At 34.1% G+C, this 21,022-nt stretch overlaps 1 protein-coding gene across 1 annotated transcript in view; it reads left to right on the top strand.

The window, feature by feature from the left end:
* MDGA2 (MAM domain containing glycosylphosphatidylinositol anchor 2) overlaps positions 1-21,022 on the top strand; it is a 754,553-nt gene that overhangs the window by 619,769 nt on the left and 113,762 nt on the right. Inside the window, exon 12 of the mRNA XM_021004762.2 lies at positions 9,347-9,367. Within this exon, the coding sequence (XP_020860421.1) occupies positions 9,347-9,367 (21 nt within the window). The remainder of the gene's footprint in view (positions 1-9,346; positions 9,368-21,022) is intronic.

Here is a 21,022-nt window from a genome sequence, read left to right as displayed (position 1 = left end):
ATAGGCAAAGAAGAAACAAAGTTATCACTTTTTTGCAGATGACATGATGATATACTTAGAGAACCCTAGACAATCAAGTAAAAAAGTAAATGAAATAATGAACAACTTTAGCAAAGTTGCAGGCTATAAAATAAACCCACATAAACCATTGGCATTTTTATATATCTACAACAAAGCCCAACAGCAAGAGATACAAAGAGAAATTCCATTTAAACTTACTGTAGACATTATAAAATATTTAGGAGTCTACCTCCTGAAACAAACCCAGGAACTATATGAACACAATTACAAAACACTTTTCATAGAAATAAAGTCAAATCTAAATAATTGGAAAAACATCAGTTGCTCATGGGTAGGCAGAGCTCATATAATAAAAATGACAATTCTACCTAAGCTAATTTACTTATTCAGTGCTATACCAATCAAAGTACCAAAAAATTATTTTATAGAGTTAGAAAAAATAATAACAAGATTCATTTGGAAAAACAAAAGGTCCAGAGTATCAAGGGAACTAATGAGAAGAAATGCAGGGGAAGGTGGCCTAGCTATTCCAGATCTTATATTGTATTATAAAACAGCAATCATCAAAACTACTTGGTACTGATTAAGAAATAGAGTGGTGGATCACTGGAATAGGTTAAGTATGCAAGACACAACAGTCAATGACTATAGTAATCTATTATTTGATAAACCCAAAGACAACAGCTTCTGCAATAAGAATCCACTATTTGACAAAAAACTGCTGGGAAAACTGGAAAAGAGTATGGCAGAAACTAGGCATTGATCAAAATCTCATGCTATATACCAAAATAAAGTCAAAATGGGTTCATGATTTAGATATAAAGGCTTATACTATAAGCAAACTGGGAGAGCAAGGAATAGTTTACCTATCAGATCTATGGATAACAGAAGAATTCATGACCAAACAGGAGATAGAGAACATTACAAAAAGCAAAACTTTGATCACATTATATTGAAAAGTTTTTGCCCAAACAAAGACAGTGCAACTAAGATTAGAAGGAAGGTAGAAAATTGTGAAAGAATTTTTAAAACCAGTGTCTCTGATAAGGGTCTCATTTCCAAAATATATAGAGAATTAAGTCATATTTGTAAGAATACAAGTCACTCCAAAATTGATAAATGCTCAAAGGATATGAACAGGTAGTTCTTAGATGAAGAAATTAAAGCCATCTATAGTCACATGAAAAAAATACTGTAAATCAGTATTGATTAGAGAAATGCACATCAAAACAACTCTGAGGTACCACATCACACCTATAATATTGTCCAAGATGACAAAACAAGAAAACGATAAATGTTGGAAAAGATGTGGGAAAATTAGAACCCTAATGCATTGTTGGTGGAGTTGTGAAATGATCCAACCATTTTGGAGAAGCAATTTGGAACTATGCCCAAAGTCTATTAAAAATGTGCATATCCTTTGACCCAGGACTAGCACTTCTAGGGCTATATCCCAAAGAGATCATACAAATAGGAAAAGGACCCATATGTACAAAAACATTCATAGCAACTCTTTTTGTGGTGGCAAAGAATTGGAAATTGAAAGGATGCCCACCAGTTGGGGAATGGCTGAAGAAGTTGTGGTATATGAATGTAATGGAATACTATTGTGCTGTAAGAAATGATGAACAGGCTGACTTCAGAAAACCCTGGAAAGAGTTGTAAGGTCTGATGCTGAGTGAAATGAGCAGAGCCAAGAGAACATTGTACACAATTACAGCCATGTTGTGCAATGATTAATATTGATAAACTTAACCCTTCCCAGCAATACAAGGATCTGAGACATCTCCAAAGGCCTCATGATGGAAAATGTTATCCACATCCAAAGTAAGAACTATGGAATTTGAATGCACATCAAAGCATACTATTTGCTATTTTTTTTCTTCTATTGAGTTTTGTTTCCTCTTTCTGGTGGTTTCTCCTATTGGTTCTAATTCTTACTTACAACATCAGTAATGTGAAAATATGTTTAGTAGGAATGTATATGTACAGCCTATATCAGATTGTGCACCATCTTGGGGAGGGTAGTGAGGAGGAAGGGAGAGAAAAATTTTAAACTCAAATGCATATGGACGTGATTGTTGATAAATCAAAATAAATTAATTAGAAAAAATAAAATTAGAAAAAAAGAAAGATGATATTTGCAACTCATGAGACCTTTCTCAGTATTATGGCAGTTGGAGGGGAAAATGTATATGTATAGATGGATAGATAGATAGATAGATAAATAGATAGATAGATAGATAGATAAATGGATAGATAGAAGGCACAGGGTGAGTTCAAGGTGAGGGGGTGATATCTGGAGAATAAAATTAAAGGGTGAGAGAAGATTATACTGGGAGAAGGAGAAAGGGAGAGGTAGAATTGGGTAAATTATCTCACATAAAACAGACAAGAAAAGTCTTTCATGGTTGGGGGAAAGGGGGAAAGTGAGAGAGAATAAGTGAATCTTATTCTCACCGGATTTGGCTTAAGGAGGGAACAACCTATACACTCAGTTGCATATGGAAATCTATCTTACCCTACAAGAAAATAAAGGAGGAAGGGGATAAGAGAGCAGAAGGATGATAGAGGGGAGGCAGATTGTGGAAGGGGTAATCAGAAGCAAACACTTCTAAGAAGGGACTGGATCAAAAGAAAGAATGGAATAAACAGAGGGCAGGAGAGGATGAAGTAAAATATAGTTAGTTTTCCACAACATGACTATTATGGAAGTGTTTTGCATCACTACACATGTATAACCTGTATCAAGTTGCTTGCCTTCTCAGTGAGGGAGGATGGGAAGGGAGAAAATTTGGAACCCAAAGTTTTAAAATCAAATGTTAAAAATTGTTTTCACATACATCTGGAAAATAAGATATACAGTTAATGGGGTATAGAAATCTATCCTGCCCTACAGGAAAATGAAAGGGGAGAAGGATGAGAGAAGGGGGGGAAGATAGAAGAGAGGCTAGATTAGGGGAAGGGGTATTCAGAATGCATACCATTATGGGTTGGGGGGAGGGAAGAGATGGAGAGAGAAAATTTGGAACTCAAAACCTTAAGGAAGTGAATGTTAAAAATTAAAAATAAATAAATTAGTAAATAAAAATTTAAAATACAAAAATAAAAAGTTTTATTTGCAGTCATAGGACAAGTTTTTTAGTTCAAAGTATGTACTAGAGAACGTGTAGAAATACTGAACTTTGCAGTGATTTGTCTCTTATGTAAAGATATATAATTGAATATTTAAGGATAACATCAGAATAATAGAATCTTGAAGTCAGAAAGAACTTAAGAAATAACCTTGTCCACCCTGTTTTCCAATGAAGGAATCCCCTCAATGATATTTTTGAATTATACACATTCAGTATCCTCTTGAATACTACCTCTGGGAATACTACTATCTATGGCAGCCATTTCATTGTTGTACACTTCCAACTATTTGAAAGTTTGTTTGGTTTTTAATTGGTAAGACAGTGTGTTATTCAGGAAACAGCAATGGACTTGGAGTTAAATTAGGCCTTGATTTAAATTCTGCCTCAGACATGTACTAGCTGTAAGATTTTAGTAAAATAATTTAATCTTAATAGGTTGTTGTAACAAGCAGATCAATTTATATATGTAAAGGCAGTGTCATGTAGTAAATATGAGGCTGGACTTGAAGACAGGAAGACCTAAGTTCAAGTTCTGTCTGTGACGTATCCTAGTTTTGTGACCACGTGCAAGTCACTTCATTTCTCAGTGCCTCCCCAAACTTTCTGAGTCTCTATATTCTAAAGAGTTGCCAATCTGTGTCTGTTAATAGAGTTTTCCATGTGAGAGCTCTCAACTTGATGAAATCACAGGTCTGGGGAGGTAGGGTGGGGTAGCAGAATATACTTCTTAGATCAAAAAAAAAGTACTGGCTATAGAGTGGCAGAGTGTCAAAATAATATTTTGGGATGAATCTAAAAATGAACACAAATAATGCCAACTTGGAGCTATATCTCTAGAGTTCCATAGAGCCCTGTCTTTGTTCAAAACTTTTTAAGCATGATCATCTAAGCAATATATGTCAGAGACAAAATTTGAAAATAGGTCTTCCTGATTCTAGGGCTAGAAACACTGTTACACTGTCTCCAATTAAATCTATTTAATTAAATCTATATGAAATGTTAAATGTCAAGTTTAAATATTTTTAATATTATAAGAATAGGAACCACACACTAATTAAAATGAGTTAACATGGAAATCAAAGTATCAGTGATGTTTTTCTACAATTTTATGAGCTTAAAATATGTTTTATAAAGCTTTAGATGGTTTTTTATAAACCTTTAATCTTATATTTATGTTTTACTTTTACATATCATAGAATAACATAATTTTTGAGCTGGAAGCACCTTGGAGGTCACTAAGTCCAATCAGATATGCAACCTAGGTGTCCAGACTCCCAAATCAGTATCTTCCTACTATATGACCTCATCTATCAACTATACTAATACACTAAAAAAGACATTTCTTATGCTTGGTGGTATAATTGTACATTTAGCAAGTAGGGTAATGATCCATGTGCTACCTCTTTAATCATTCCTTTTAATTAGGCAATTTTTCTTCTGAGAGATCAGAGTGAAATAGAACATGAAAAAAGCAATAATAAAAAATAATTTGAACTTAGTGTTTTTCTTTCAGTATTTATAGCATGAAGTGTAGACTATTGGCAGTTTTCCCAGACCTGACTCAGACTTATTTGTTGAATAAAATGAAATACTTGTCTGTAATATAACATTGCGTTAAGCAAATGTTGTTTGACTATATTATGAGTAGGATATTCAGCAAATTATGACATTAGTTCAGTTGGACACGGCTCTTCTCACCTTCATATGGAAACACACTTAATCAGAAGGGTACATTGACTTGCATGGAAGTGAAACATCCATCAAGTCTGAGGAATACTATATACATGATGAACTTTTTATGGCTTAAGTGATTTGGAAGTTACATTAGTTGTTTAAGCCTTTGCTTCCTGGCTCAATTAAATCTCAAGGTGATTTTGTTCCTTTGTAGAGAAAAAGGTAGTAGCCTAGCCTGCAAGATAGAATCCTTATGCAGTTAGTTGCTTCTACCACATCCTACATGTTGGTGGCTGTTACTGCCCACTGCCAATGTCTGCTATGCTTGTGAGCATAGCTTACATAGTGCATATGTAATCATCTCATTCTTTCTATCCAGTATTCTAAAAATCCTGATTGAGATCCTGGATCATTCTTAAAGTTATTCACCTACCTTTATATGGGACATTATTTATATATGGCTTTTGTCACCATGACCTCTCATCTGGCCCAGTTAATATTATATTTGAACCTCCAGACACCTAACAGTAGATCTGGTAGATCTCTTGGTGACTGCCAAAGGCTAGTCTTTATGGGCAGAGGCCTCTAGAAACATGGGCCTTACAAGGTCACAAGAACCCAGGAGAAGAGATTGCTTAACAGATTACTTTACAACATCCAGGTCTGAAACCTATTCTGGGTCCCGCTTGGAAGTCACTTGTGAGTGACTTGCCAAATAGGGGCTATCAGGATATCAAGGTAGGGAATGTGAGTTTTCCAAAATCTAGAATCCAATAAGTCTCTGGAATTCCTTCTAAGATCCTAGGGAAACTCGATAGCTTATTCTGGCCTGTGTCTAGAATCCTCTAGGTTTTCCTTACTCACTGTATTCCCCAAAATTCTGTTGAGTGAGTTTAACTCTGAATTTTCTTAGGATTGATTTCTCACCCCTTTTTCCTCATATGGACTGCCATCTGATCTATGCCTTTTTTCACAGATTGCTTCAACATTGTTTCATCAATGTAGTGGTATATATACACCAATAGAGAGTCTCTACTCACCAGAATATGGCAGTTTAATGAGAATTCAGTTAGCTTTGGAGAAGGATGGTGAAGTTATGTTGTACTCCTTCCCAAGTGAAAATAAAACTGTTCGTGGTAGTTTATATCTGATATTAGAATGAAACGAGTTGCTCACAATTCTTCTAATATTCAATATAAAAAGGTTTACTTATCTATAGCAGGAGGAAGATATTTAATAGGGATATTCAGTCAGTCCATTTTGAGTGAAACTTCCAGGTATTGTTCATACAGTTTGTCTAATGTCAGAAATATCAACATGGAAACTGAGGCTCTTTTCTATACTATACCTTTTCTATACTGGTAAACAACAAACTACATCAACAACCTGAGACAATATCCTTAACCAATAAAGCATCAAGGATAACTTTAATACATCTTAAAGAAAAAAACTAGCATTACTTTCATGTGGTTACGAAAAAGTAGCCTGTGTAACATAGGAAATACTACTCCTATTACACTGTGGTACAGTGGACAAAGTATTGGCCTTGGAATCAGAGGACCTCTATTCAAATCCTGCCTATTGTCATTTCATATCTGTGTGATCATAGGCAAGTAATTTAGTGTCTTTGAGTTTCATTTTCTTTTTCTGGAAAATAAAAAAAGCAGATCGGACTAGATTGGGATGGGAAATCTGTGACCTGGAGTATTTGTTCTGTGAAATTTGGATTCAGTCAAAGGGCTATTTAAGGACCTAGAAGGCTACATGTGGCCTCCAGGCTGCAGGTTCCCCACCCTTGGACTAGATAGTCTCTAAACTCTGTTCCAGCTCTGTTTCTGCTCTACATCTGTTATCAATCTATAATCATTTCTACAATTATTTCAAGTATGTGATCAGCAATGAGATCATTCCAATCCAATCCTTCAAACTGTGCCAAATGTTGACCAGGCCTAATTCAGGCTGATACTGAGGTTCAGGCTTGGGTTTAGAATGAAATGAGATGCTTGTATACCATATAGCATTTCACAAAAGGGCATTTATTTACAGTGGCATAGGAAAGAAATTCAGCAAATATCTGAAATGAAGCAGTGGCTCAGTTGTCTGCAGCTAATCTTATCTGCATATGGAAATATACCCAGTCAGGAACATGTGTTGATGCACATGGCAGTGGGATAGCTATTAAGTCTGTAGAATATTATCTATTTATGAGATTTTTATGCTTTTGTGTAATCAGGAGGCTATATCAGTCATCAAGCCTTTCTCTTAAATTGAATAAAACTTAAACAGTGATTGTCTATTCTATAAGGACAGTAATTAGTAATAAGCCATTAATTTCTATAATATATTCATACTTCATGTAGATTAGAACAAAAGAATCCCTTAAACATTAAGAATTCAGAGAATTTCTTGATGAAGTAAACTTTGTATTATGCAAGAGAATGAGAAATAGTTACATTTTCATTCATCTTAATGAGGAAATTGAATTCATTGTCTGACTTATAATATCAATTACAAATAATTTTACTGCTAATAAAACAAAATTTTAAAATGTTCCAATAAAAAAACTTATCTTTAAGCATAAAGAAATGCTTACTTAGATGTGGCTTTTTTCCCCAAAATAAAAGATAGATAGATAGATAGATAGATAGATAGATAGATAGATATAGATATATAGATTGATATGGATGTAGATATATAGATATATATTTCATATAACCATCCTTTTATCAAAGAAAGATCATATAAAATTCATAATTTAAATGTTTTTTATATTTGAAATATATTCTTATATTTGAAGAAGGGATACATTTTTTGCATCCTTTTATCTACATAAATAGCCCTTACTTCAATGAATTTCATGCAACTATAGATTCTATATAGTTCTCTTTTTAACTTTGGTTTTGGAATTTTAAAACTGAGAAAGTAGAATATAAAGACAATGCAGACCAATAGAAAACAAAATATCTTCTGTATATAAATATTTTCACTTAAAAGCAACAGGAAAAACTATTGTTCAACATATATTTTAATGAGTCTCCATCTAATAATATATGTATATTTGTGTGTATGTGTATATATATATATATATATGTGTGTGTGTGTGTGTGTGTGTGTGTGTGTGTGTGTGTGTATTTACATGTCTTCTCCATTAAGTTGTAAGCTCCTTGAGGACAGGGTATGTCTTTTGCCTCTTTTTCTGTATCCCTAGTGCTTACCACAATGCCTGGAACATAGTAAGTGCTTACCAAATATTGATTGATTGACATATCATGTATACATTCAAACCAATTACAAATAAATATAACTCATATGTAGAGAAAATGTACTAACAAGAGTCATATTTAGTTTGCAAATCATAATAGGTATCATCCAGATATTAACTAGAAAAGAAAGAAAGTGATAGAATTATGTCATTATGACCTTTAGACCTCATAGTAAAGATTTCTTTATTAGACGGGAGTTGTCCCACAAAATGACAAATACAACCTTATGCACAAGCAAACATGCACGCATTTTTCTATATGATTCTTTCTCAATTTTCAAATTCTGAAAACAGTACTCTATAAGTTTATATATTCATGAGCTTCCTTGAAGTAGGAAATATTTTGAGTAGAGAGAGTATACATATATCTTTCTTCTTTGATATATTTCAAATACAAGATATGTAAATTACAGATTTTATGTATTTGTTGTGTATATGTTGTTGTAAATATTGTGTATATATATGTGTACATATATGTATATGTACATGGTATTCTCTACATTTGTATATATGTGTATATATACATGTATATGTACATATATACATTTCCTAGATTAAATAATTTATATTTTAAAAATGAGTTCTAAACTCTTATTCCATATTCATACTAAAATCTAATTTGTGCCTTCAAAGATGATATAAATCCTATTGGTTTCCTGAAAAAAATCACTTCTTTTATGCAAAACCTAATATTTATTGCTTATAAACCATGAACAGTTCTGAATGGCTAAAATAAAGTATAATTTCAAGAGGAAAGCTACAGAATATTTTTGTATCCACATACTCAGGAACATTGATTTTATTTCCATTATATTCCAGGTTATTTTCAAAGTAAGCAGATAGCAAATAAAAAAACTGTAGCAAAATATATGTCTAAGAATTATTTTCATGGTTAAAATATCTAGATTTTAATATGTTGCTAGTAAGATATTACCCTAGTTTTAATTTCAGAGCATATGATTAAAATGGATTAGAGTCCTGAAGGATATTTCAGTACTCCACTTCAGTACTATACTTGGAAGTGAAAAAGCCCATGCTATACAATAATTATCTTTTGGGGTTACTTAAGAATATTATCGTTGAATCTTATGGAACAAGACAGGTACCACAAAATTCAATAGGACTGGAGTTTGGAAGATCATTAAGTACTTTGGCCAGAGACACTGATAGATTAGGAAGAATTGCTTATTCTTTCACTTTCTGAATTCCTTAAATTTGTGTTAACTTAATTTTTTTCTTTTCTTTTATTTAGCTCCTGTAAACCCTCATTTGCGTAAGTATTTTCATTATTATCTTTTAATGTTACCTCATTTCACCAAAGTTTTAGAAATGTAAACATGCAAAGAATCACCAGATATTGTTTCTTTATTTGAAAAAGAGTTGGTTTTTTTTCTCCAGAATCAATGTTTCAGACATTTAATTTAATTATATATATTTAGTTTTCAAAGGACAATATACATGAAAGGATGATATTATGATTATAGCTATCAAGAAAGATGGATATAGGGAAAACTCACCTAAAATGAAAAGATAAATGGCTTCTGTCTAATTCTTCCCCACTCTATCTAATCAATCTTTTTGCCTTCTTGGGTTATATTTTCATAATCTGCTAAAGAGAAATAAAAATTAATCTTTATTTAGAGTAAGCATATTATAAAACTATACTTTTAATAGTTTTCTAATGATTTTTATAAAATACATGGAGAAACATTCGTATGTATTGGATATCTGCAATGGTATTTGACTCTTGTGTGGACTGAAGAAATTTTGAGAAGTGGTAACATTGGTAAGACATAAAGAAGTGATAAAATCTGTGTGTAAGCACTGTAAGGGCTTCAGGGTTCCCTTTTTCCTTTTCTTGGCCCTTGAGAGTTGTTTTCTATTGTCAATGTAGGGTGAGGAGACAAGGAGCCACTGAGGTCATACTGAAGTTCTTCATAAGCCATAAGGGTCAATGATTATTAATTTTGTGAAAGGAATTACTTTATTTCCTTGAGATAGACTTCCACATTTTTTCCCACCATTTTGGGTGTGCAGGGAGCAGACAGCAGTGGGACTTTGGATCCCTGCCCATCACATGTCCCACAGTGGTGGACTTTTAAGGTCAAACTCCTAGGTTGCTGGTTGTTTCTCTCTCTTAGACGACCAGCAGTGCTCCTTAAGAACAGAGACCACATCTGGAAGAATTCTCAAATCAGTGTTTAGGTTGGTCCAGGTCTAGAGAAGACTTTTGGAGATCAGTGCTGTGGAAGTGAGGCCAGAGCAGGATTTGACTGGTACCTGTTGAAAATCCAGTGTTAGGTCAGGGGTGAATTGTCCCTTCCCATGTCCCTTTGCTTTCACTATATGGGACCTGAATCCAAGTGTCATAGAAGTGGTTAGAGTCTTAGAAATGTAGTCCATTACCTTGTCATTTCTCATGCCTCAATAGATGTGTCATAACGAGTATTCTCCCCATTACCCCTAAGAAAAACTGGGAAGGCAATCAGAAGGATGTTTCTGGAAATGGTTGCAGGGGGGAAATCTTGTAGTCCCTTGGAATTTTCCTTGTATTTTTATTATATGTAATAAATCTCATGACCATAGTAAATTGTGAGACTATATGATTATATGGAGATCATTGAATAAAATAGGAAAGTCAAGATGTAAGATAGGGATGAAGCCAAAGATTTTTTCATATTTAAATAACGTCTATCTACATTTTATGTCATCCCACTAGCCTACATTTAAATCACATAAAGTAATACTAAGAATTATTTACCTTTTTTTCCTAATCAAATGTCTCTCAAATCTGTTATGGTATAGTTCAAAAGCACCTCTTCTAACTTAGTCTTCAATCAGAATAAAGGAAGGATGTAGTCAGTAACAATTTAACCTTTAGAGATTAAAATGAACTTCTAGAACTATAGACTTACTTTTGTGCTGGGAAATTTACCATTCTTAGAAATGAAAAGATGAGTGTTTACTAGTTGCCCTCCTACACTCTTCCTCCCCAGTCCCTTATACAGATTAGAACTGGCTCAAGATCCATTCTTACATATATATTTTGTCAGCACAGGTGGAATACAAAAGTCTAACTTAGATAAAAGTGCTAAATGTAATTTCTAGCTTTCCAGTCTTTGCATGTGGCCCTCAAGCTATGCACCTAGCAAGCTCTACCAAGCTTCCTAAATAGCTTCTGCAATACTTTTATACCAAGAACATTTTTAGATGAAATTGGAAGGAGAATAACAAATAAACATGAAGTAAAGCATATCTTCTGGTGTTTCCATGGCGTTGAATTCCCATCAGCAATGATATTGTAACCACTACTCTACTTCTTCATTGCATGATATGCTTAAAAGAAACTATGAAAAGCAGTTGTATCTGACTATACACATAGATGAAAGCCATGTTGGAACCAACATAAGTGTAATAGGCATTCAGGTTTCAATTTTCTAGGCTCTATAAGAAAAAGTAGAAATAAAATTTTTATAAATACAAAAAAAAAAAACAGTGACCATAATGATTTTAGCCAATATTTAAAATCTTAATTAGGATGATTGAGGTTGTTATTTGTTAAATGATAAGTAGGGAATAAGTAAGCTTTCATAAGCAATTTTTATAGGAGACAGTTTTAGTAGACTTCTATGTCTATTGTTTGTTGATTTTTTCTCACTTGGTATGACAACACAGGGTTAAAAGTTCTTGAATCACATCATTCATGTACATGTTAGAACCAGATAAGATTCTATGGCCAATGCAAACTTTATCTACATTGAACTTTGTTCAATGATCCTCTGAATGTCCACATTAAGACATAAAATTGTGAAATATGCGCTTACTGGAAACATTTTGACAGTATTATGAAGGATATCTTATGCAAAATATAAATAGAAAGGCATTATCATCTACAAAATGATCTTATTTGGAAATGATATTGTATTATCTTTTTCTAACCTTGGAAGACTACAAAGGCAGATAGATAGCTAGATAGATAGATAGATAGATAGATAGATAGATAGATAGATAGATAGTTGGAGCATTTATTAATCACTTACAATGTACCAGGCACTGTGATAAGTGGTAGAAATATAAAAACAAGGAAACAAAATGCTGCTCCCTACTTTCAAGGAGCTTACAGTCTCATGAATGTAGGCTTTATGCAGGCACTCACAAATCACTGAATCAACCTTTCAGAGTAACCATCAGTAAAAAATTCATATTCATTTAAAGGAGATCTGCCTACCAATATGCAGGGGGTGGGGAAAGTAGATCATAGATCTTAGAATTGGCTTTTAAAGGTATCTTGGAGGTCATCTTTTCAAACCTGCACATATTCCTGATAAGAAAACCAAATCTTAAAGAGCTTAAGTGATTTTCCCAGGATTGCACAATTAATATGAGATAGAACTGAGATTTGAACCTAGACCCTCTGACTCCAAATATATTATTCATTTACTATATAATTCCACTTCTGAGAGATATATCAAATTATGAAATAGAGTTGCTCACATAACCACTGATTTGGTGTACTCCCACTAAACACAGCTTCTTTATAATTGTTGATCATATATAAGAAAAATAAAAATTGTAAATAACTCAAAAGGTTATTTATGTATCTATGCGTGATTAATGTAAATAAAAAGTTGTTAATGCTGACTGTCTTAAAAGACCTAAAATAAATTATCAATGATTGGAAAAGGAATCACTTCAGCCATATAACAAGTAAGGAATAGCAGAGAGATAGCTTCAATACTATACTGACATAGTTACACCATTCATGTGGTATAGGCACTTTATATGTTTGATGCTGAATTTCATGTTCCTATTACAAAGGTGAAAATTTTGGTTGAGTCATAAGAGATATTACTTCAGATTTTACTATATAATTACATCATTTCTTTAAGATGTTCAGAAAATTAGTAATAGAAAAGAAACTGGCAGTTATATCTTAGAAATTAATAAGGGATATTTGGAACAAAAGGTAATGAATGGGCAGCTAGATCGCACAGTGGCTAAAACTCAGGTCTTGGAGTCAGGGGGGCCTGAGTTCAAATTTGGCCTCAGACTCTTAACACTTACTAGCTGCATGACCTGGGCAAGTCATTTAACCCCATTGCCTTGCCCCCCCCCAAAAAAAGTAATGAAACTGAAAATTCTTCAGGAAAAACAGAGAAGGCTTGATGATATTGTGACAGAATTTCTTGCAAATAAAATCCAAACATAATTTGATGGAGACTAGCAATAATATTTGAAGTTTAAAAACATAGCTGTTTTGTCAAGGAATAACATTTCAAAATTTCTTCTTTTGAATCATTTTTTGGTTTTAAGCTTAAAATGAATGAACTTGAAAATTGAAGTTAATATCCAACAATCAAAAGCTCTGTTAAAAGAATCAGATTTTTACTGTTTGACTCATCTAAAATGATAAATAGGGTTGCTTTGAATTATTTGCTTTAATATAAAATATTTTCTTTTATATGTATTTGCTATTTTCTTTATAGAAAATGGTTTATAAGGAATTAAATGTTTTGAATTATTAAAAATTAAATTATGACTCCTTATTGAATATTTTTTAAACAACAAAATGATGAATGCATTCAAATGACACAGGCAGAAATAATCTGAAACATTGTATAAATTATTATGAATCTTGGGCAAGAAACTGAAAACTAAGGATTTATGGTTGTATTTTCCTCACTGTTATCCAGTGAACAGCTGGCTAAGAAAGTGGCATCTGAAAATGGGATTTGGATTTCTGGACCCCAGGTTAAAATATACAGAGGAACTATTTCTGTCCAGTTACAACTAACAAATTCTAGTAGGATTATATTTCAGAGAAAAAAAACATTCTGATACCATTTTATGAGAAATTAGAGTGATATGGATCAGATGATAAAATTAGACGGATTTAGAACTAGTTGGATCACTGGACATGAAGAATAATTGTTAATATTTCATTGTCATTGTTGCAAGTCTTATAAATGACATGAATCTGGAAGCTACATTGGAATGCAACTCAGAATTCTAACATTTTGACAAGCTGGACCATTGTGTTGAATCTAATAAAATGAAATTCAATAGATATATATGTAAAGGCTTATACGTGGGTACAAAAATGATACTTATTAGTCTAAGAAGGGGGAGGCAAGGTTAAACATTAATGGTTCTGGAAAAAAAAATTGGAGGTTCCAGGTAATGTATTGCAAGCCCAATGTGAGTTAGTAGTGTAATGTAGCAGCCGAAAAACTTCATGTGATTTTGAGTTCCATTGAGACCCATGGCATTCAAAAAAAATTCAAGTCAAGTGAATCAACATTTATCAAGCTTTTGCCAAACACTTGCCAGACACTAAAAAGGCAAAGTAATGGTCTCTGCTCTCAAGGAGCTTACAGGGAACTTAAAGGAGACAGCAATGCTCACAACTATGTAAGAAGAAGATGTATATGAGATTAATTGGAGATATTCTTGTGTAGGCTTCTTGAATAGAGAAGTGGTAATACCATTGTTCTGAGGAGTACAGCTGGGATGGATAAGGGTCTTGAGTGATATGAGACTCAGTGATATGAAGGAATTGGGCATATTTAGCCTGGAGAAAAGAAATGTCAAAGTGGATATTATAACAATATTCAAGTGTGTGTGGAGCTATCATGTAACAAACTGGTTAGACTTGTCCTTTTTGAATACAGAGAACAGAAAGAACAGCAACAGGGAGAAGTTGCAAAGAGGCTTATTAAGGCTTAGTGTAAGAAAAAACTCTAAAATTAGAGCTATCCAAAGGTAGAACAATATGAGGTAAGACATTTTTCAAAGTTACGTACTAAGTTTATTGCATACTTTTATTTTTAAAGGAAGCTCTATGTGATAGAGGTTAGCAATTTCATATCTACCCCTTCTACAATTTGGTATTTTGTAAGTTCAGAATTTTTTTGTGGTGAGGCAATTGGTGTTAAATGACTTGCCCAGGGTCACACAGCTAATATCATGTGTCTGAGGCCAGATTTGAACCCAGATCCTCCTGACTCCAGGGCTGGTGCTCTATCCACTGTGTCACCTAGCTACAACAAGTTCAGTATTTAAAAAATAATAATACTTAAAGGAGAATGGTCTACCTCAAAAGATGGAGGAAGTTTTCAGACAGTTTGTAATACTATTTGTGAGGTATGTTATACTCAGAATTGCTTTCATTCCTTTCCTGTTAGTTCTAATGATTATTGATTAGTAATATAATTTGACTCCTGGAAGTGCTATTCCTTCTTAATTTTTACTTTTTGTTTTTCTTCAAATGAATTTTGTAATTATTTGTCTGGATCCATAAGTACTCCCAAAGTAGATTTATTGAGAGAGCATTAAATCTAAAAATTTGTTTAGGTATTATGTTCATTTTTATTACATAGGTCTTGACCAGATTTGAGCAAAGAAAGTCTCTCCAAATATTTATCTTTGTTTTCAAGTTTTTTGTAATTGTATTTAAATCATGATATTTTCCTTGCAAATTGACTCTCAGAGTCTGTGAGAATGAGAATTCCTTTTCTATTAACCTCTTTCATGTAGTTAGTGTTATATAAAAATACTGATGATTTATGTAATTTCATAACCTTCTACTTTAAATGAAGTTAAGAATCAACTCAGTTAAATTTTTGATGACTTTCTGAAGTTTTCTAAGTAAACTATAATGTCGGCTACAAACAATCTATAGTTTTTGCAAATCCTTTACAACATTTATGACTTTTTTTTGTCTTCCCATGTTGCTATGGCCAATAATTCTAGAACTATGTCAAATCAATATTAGGGAGAATAATTTAATTGCTTAAAATAATTTATCAGATTGAAATGGCTGTTCAATGTTTGTGTTTTGTAAGGATTTTTAGCATAAAAGATTAATGTGTTATATCAGTGGCTTTAAAAATACTCATGTGGTTTTTAATGTTTTGAGTTTAATATAATTATGTTAACTGTCTTAACAATATGGAATCACTCAGAACCCTTGTAAAAATTCAACATAATCAAAGTGAGTAATGTTTTGGATATATTGTTATAGCCTTTATACTGACTTTATTTACACTTTTTGAATCAATGATTATTAAAGATATTGATAGTGATATTGATTTACAGGAAGAGGTTATTGAAATGAGCTCAAACTGGCTGTAAGAGCAAGAAAACAACATCTTATTCAATAAGGGCAAACTATTTACATACCTAGATGGGAAGATGATACCTGTAACTCTTGAGAACTGTATCTCTTATACAATATTTAGAAGAGATATGCATAAACAGAGAGTGCGTGTATAAGGTGGCTCTGATTTGATGATAAAAAACCTAATTAAGTCATGAAAACAGACTGTAATGAGAGAAAAGGGAAAGAGGAGACAGAAAAGGGTAAACAAATCACATGAAGAAGCAAAAAGACCTATTACAGTAAAGGAAAAGAAGGGAGGGAGATGAGCATTGTTTGGAGGAAAATTGGATGGAGAAACAGACAGATAGCAATCATAATTCTGAATGTGAATGGGATGAACTCTCCCATAAAAAGGAAATGGATAGCAGAATGGTTTGAAAATCATAATTCTAAGATAAGTTGTTTGCAAGAAACACATCATTGTGAGACCTTCATTTATTGTGTATTTTTTGTCCATGTTTTTCCATAATTCCTGAGTTTTGTTTATGATATCCATCTTATGCATTGGGGAGGCCTCCTTTTTGTATTGTTTGTTTTGCTATCTACTTAACAATAACCTACCACATACTTTGTCCATTAGATACTCTTATAATGTGATTAAGGGCAATATTATGAGAAGCAGTAGTATTATGGTGGAGAGAGAACTTGATCTGGAATCAGATGATCTATCATCAAGTCCTTATCTCACATGTAAAAGCAATGTGATCTTGGACAAGTTGCATATCTTCCCTGAACTTCAAACCAAAAAATGGAGCTAATAATACTTGTATTACCTATCTGATTTTTGTTCCTTTTTGAGAACTAAATGAGCTGATTCATAAAAGGGGGCTTTGTAAACTGTAAAATGATAAAGAACCAAGTAAATATAAATTGTTAGTGCAATTACTTAAAGACAACTAGTGAATTTCTTATTTTCATGTTTATGCTAAGTATCTGACTAACTACAGAGTCAAAATCGCTAGAATGAGAATTTGAGATTTGCAGATATTTATTTTACATGCTAATAGCATTGTGTGTGCTAGATTGCAAATGACTGATAAACTTTCCACTTTCTAGATATGGAGCACCATAAGACTTTAGATTTTACTCCCTCAAAAATGTGTCTTTGGACATTTAGTATTGTCATCTAAATTCAACATGGTGATGTCACTGTAAGATACAGTGAACGATAAACAACTCAGAGTGGGCAAAAGAAAGGAATGCATCTGAATGTCCATTTAAATAGTAGGCTTCTTTTCCCACCATCCTGGGCTTAGCTGTCTTTTTCATAAAGTGTTCTGTTTAGGAGGAGATCCTGAAGCCCAGGTGGTGGAGCAGGCAAACACCAACACTTGGACCCTGGAGTGCCTCACTGAGGGCTGGGGAACTGGTGGAAACCAGCTTGGAAAACCACCAGATGCCTGAGCATTCTACAGCAAACATCTCTCCCAGTGCCTCAGGAAAACTAAGGGAAGCATTGCTCCAAGGGCCCCAGGCACATAAACACCCTGCAACATCCATCTGAAAGGAGCTGAAGGAAGCAAAAGGAAGGAAAGTCTCAGGTGAGCAGGAAATCTCCAGGAACCACACTACCCAATCCTACCTCTAGAGTTCCAGTGTTGCTGATTCCAACCCAACACAAGATAAGCTGCCAGAACCCTACAGCCTCCAACTGCCAGCGTTGATGGCCCCAACACACAAAGCCAGTGACCAAGCCCTGGGCTCCCCACACAAGAAAGTTGGGTCAGTGCACTCTGTTCCCCAGCAGGAGAGCTCAGTCTCAGTCTCAGAAAATAAGCAAACACCATGAGCAAAAAGCAGATTTATATTATGGGAAGAGTGAATATCAAGGCAGAAATTCTGAAAAGGACAACATTGTCAATAAACCCACATCTGGAACCTCAAAAGGAATTATGAACTTCTGCAAAGACCAAAAAGCCTTCTTAGAATAGCTCAAGAAGAATTGTAAAAGTCAAATGAGAGAGGTAGAAGAAAAAATGGGAAAAGAAATGAGAGGTATTCAAGAGAAGTCAATAGCTTGGAAAAGGAAGGACAAAAATTAACTGTAGAAAGCAAGTCCTTAAAAAATAAAATTGGCCAAAGGGAAAAAAAGTACAATGAAGAAAACAAGTCCCTAAAAAATATAATTTGCTAAATGGGGAAGGAGGTACCAAATCTAATAGAAGAAAAAAATTTGTTAAAAATTAGAATTGTGTCAAATGGAAGCTAATTACTCTATGAGAGGGTAAGAATCAGTCAAACAAAAACAAAAGAATGAAAAAATAGATGACAATGTAAAATACCTCAGTGGTAAAACAACTGACCTGAAAAATTAATCCAGGAGAGACAATTTAAAAGTTATTGGTCTACCTGAAAATTATGATGAAGATAAGAGCCTGGACAGTATCTTTCAGGAAATCATCAAGGAAAACTGCCCTGAGGTCCTAGAACCAGAGGGTAAAATAGCCATAGAAAGAGTCCACCAGGGGCAGCTAGGTGGTGCAGTGGATAGAGAATTGGCCCTGAAGTCAGGAGGACCTGAGTTCAAATCTGGCCTCAGACCAAACACTTGACACTTACTAGTGACCCTGGGCAAGTCACTTAACCCCAATTGCCTTAAAAAGAAAAGAAAAGAATCCACCAATCACCTCCTGAGATTCCAAATTAAAAATGCCAAGGAATATAGTAGCCAAATTCCAAAATTATCAGGTCAAAGAGAAAATACTTCAGGCAGTCAGAAAGAAACAATTTAAAAATATCATGGAACCACAGTAAGGATTACATAGGACCTTGTAGCTTCTACATTAAAAGACCGTAGGGCATGGAATACAATATTCCATAAGGCAAAGGAGGTTGCATTACAACTAAGGATCAACTACCCAGCAAAAAATGAGCATGATCTTTCAGGGGAGGAGATGGATATTCAACAAAATTAGGGGCTTCCACACCTTCCTGATAAAAAGACCAGAGCTCAACAGAAAATTTAATTTTCAAATACAAGACTCAAGACAGACATAAAAAGGTAAACAGAACAGAAAGATACAACATGGTATTAATAAGGGCAAACTGTTTACATCCCTTCAAGGGAAGATGACACTTGTAACCCTTCAGAACTGTATTGTTATTATACCATGTTAAAAGAGTATACACAAAGGGGTGAGTATAAATTGACTTTGATGTAATGATGAAAAAAAATCTAATCAAGTGGGTTCAAAGGATCCAAGTAAGTGGATTAATCTGATCTAAGTAAGAAAATGTACTGAGAGAAAAGAAAAGGAGGAGGCAGACAAGGGTAAATTACATCACAGGAAAAGGCACAGCAGAGGGAAAGAAGGGAGGGAGATAGGCATTGTTTGAACCTTACTCTCATCAGACTTGGCTCAAGAAGGGAATAACATAATCAGTTAGGTATAGAAATCTAACATGCCCTATAGACAGTAGGAATGAAAAAGGGAAAGAAAAGGGAGGGGGGATAGAATAGAGGGAAGAAGTAGTAAGGGGAAGAAAAGGGAGGGGACTAATAGAAGGGAGGTGGGAGTGAGGGAGGCAGAGGTCAAAAGCCAAACATTAGTGAGGAAGGAAAAGGAGAAAAGAGAAAGAAAACCATAAATGGGGGGGAGAGAATGGAGAGAAAGACATAGATAATAGTCAGAACTATGAATATGATATACGAATGTAATGGAATACTATTGTGCTGTAAGAAATAATGAACAGGCAGACTTCAGAAAAACCTGGAAAGACTTGTATGCTCTGACGCTGAGTGGAGTGAGCATAACCAGGAGAATGTTGTACACAGTAACAGCCACTTTGTGAGATGACTAATATTGATAGACTTAATCATTCTCAGCAATACAAGGATCTAAGACATCTCCAAAATTCTCATGATAAAAAATGCTGTCCACATCTAAAGAAAGAACCATGGAGTTTGAATGTAGATCAAAGCATACTATTTGCTATTTTTTTCTTCTATTTTGTTTTGTTTCTTCTTTCTGTTGGTTCCTCCTATTATTTTTAATTTTACTTACAACATCATTAATGTGAAAGTATATTTAATAGAAATGTATATGTATAGCCTATATCAGATTGCATGCATCTTGGGGGGAAGGTAAGGAGAGCTGGAGAGAAAAATTTAAAACTCAAAGCTTATGGAAGTGATTGTTGATAAATGAAAATAAGTTAATAAAAAAATAAAGTCTTCTGCTTCTGGGAAACATTTCCCCTTACAAATTCTGTGTCAAAAGAGTTTATCCTTGAGTTGCTGGGGATGGAGCCAAGATGGCAGAGTAAAAGTAGTGACTTGCTTGAGCTCTTCCCCAAACACCTTCAAATACCTGTAAAAATGGCTCTAAAAACTCTAGATCAGCAGAACCCACAAAAAGACAAAGTGAAACAAATTTCCAGGCCATGACAGCCTAGAGGGTTGATTGGAAGGGTCTATCATGCCAGGCTGGGAGAGGAACACAGTTCAGCATGGGTGTGCAGGCAAAGACCAGACCTCAGAGCTCCTGGAGCAGGCCTCAGAGGACTGGATCACAGGCAGCTGTGTTGGTTTCTGGACTTTTCAACCCACAAACGTCAAAGACAACTTAGAAGGTCAGTAGGAAAAGTCTGTGACCAAGGTGACAGAGAGGCTCTTAGCTGCTTCCAGAGCTTCCAGCCCACAGACAGAAGGGAAGTAGAGTGGCTGATCAGTGGATTGAAGGGATCTTTTGCTGATGCTAAGGTAGGATTCTCTTGCTTTGCCCATGCTTGGATCTGGGTCACAGTTCTGGGTGGTGGTCCTGGAGT

The sequence above is a fragment of the Phascolarctos cinereus genome, unplaced genomic scaffold (genome assembly GCF_003287225.1).
Source record: "Phascolarctos cinereus isolate Bilbo 61053 unplaced genomic scaffold, phaCin_HiC Scaffold_3;HRSCAF=262, whole genome shotgun sequence".
NCBI lineage: Eukaryota > Metazoa > Chordata > Mammalia > Diprotodontia > Phascolarctidae > Phascolarctos > Phascolarctos cinereus.
This window is presented reverse-complemented; position numbering and strand designations above follow the sequence as displayed.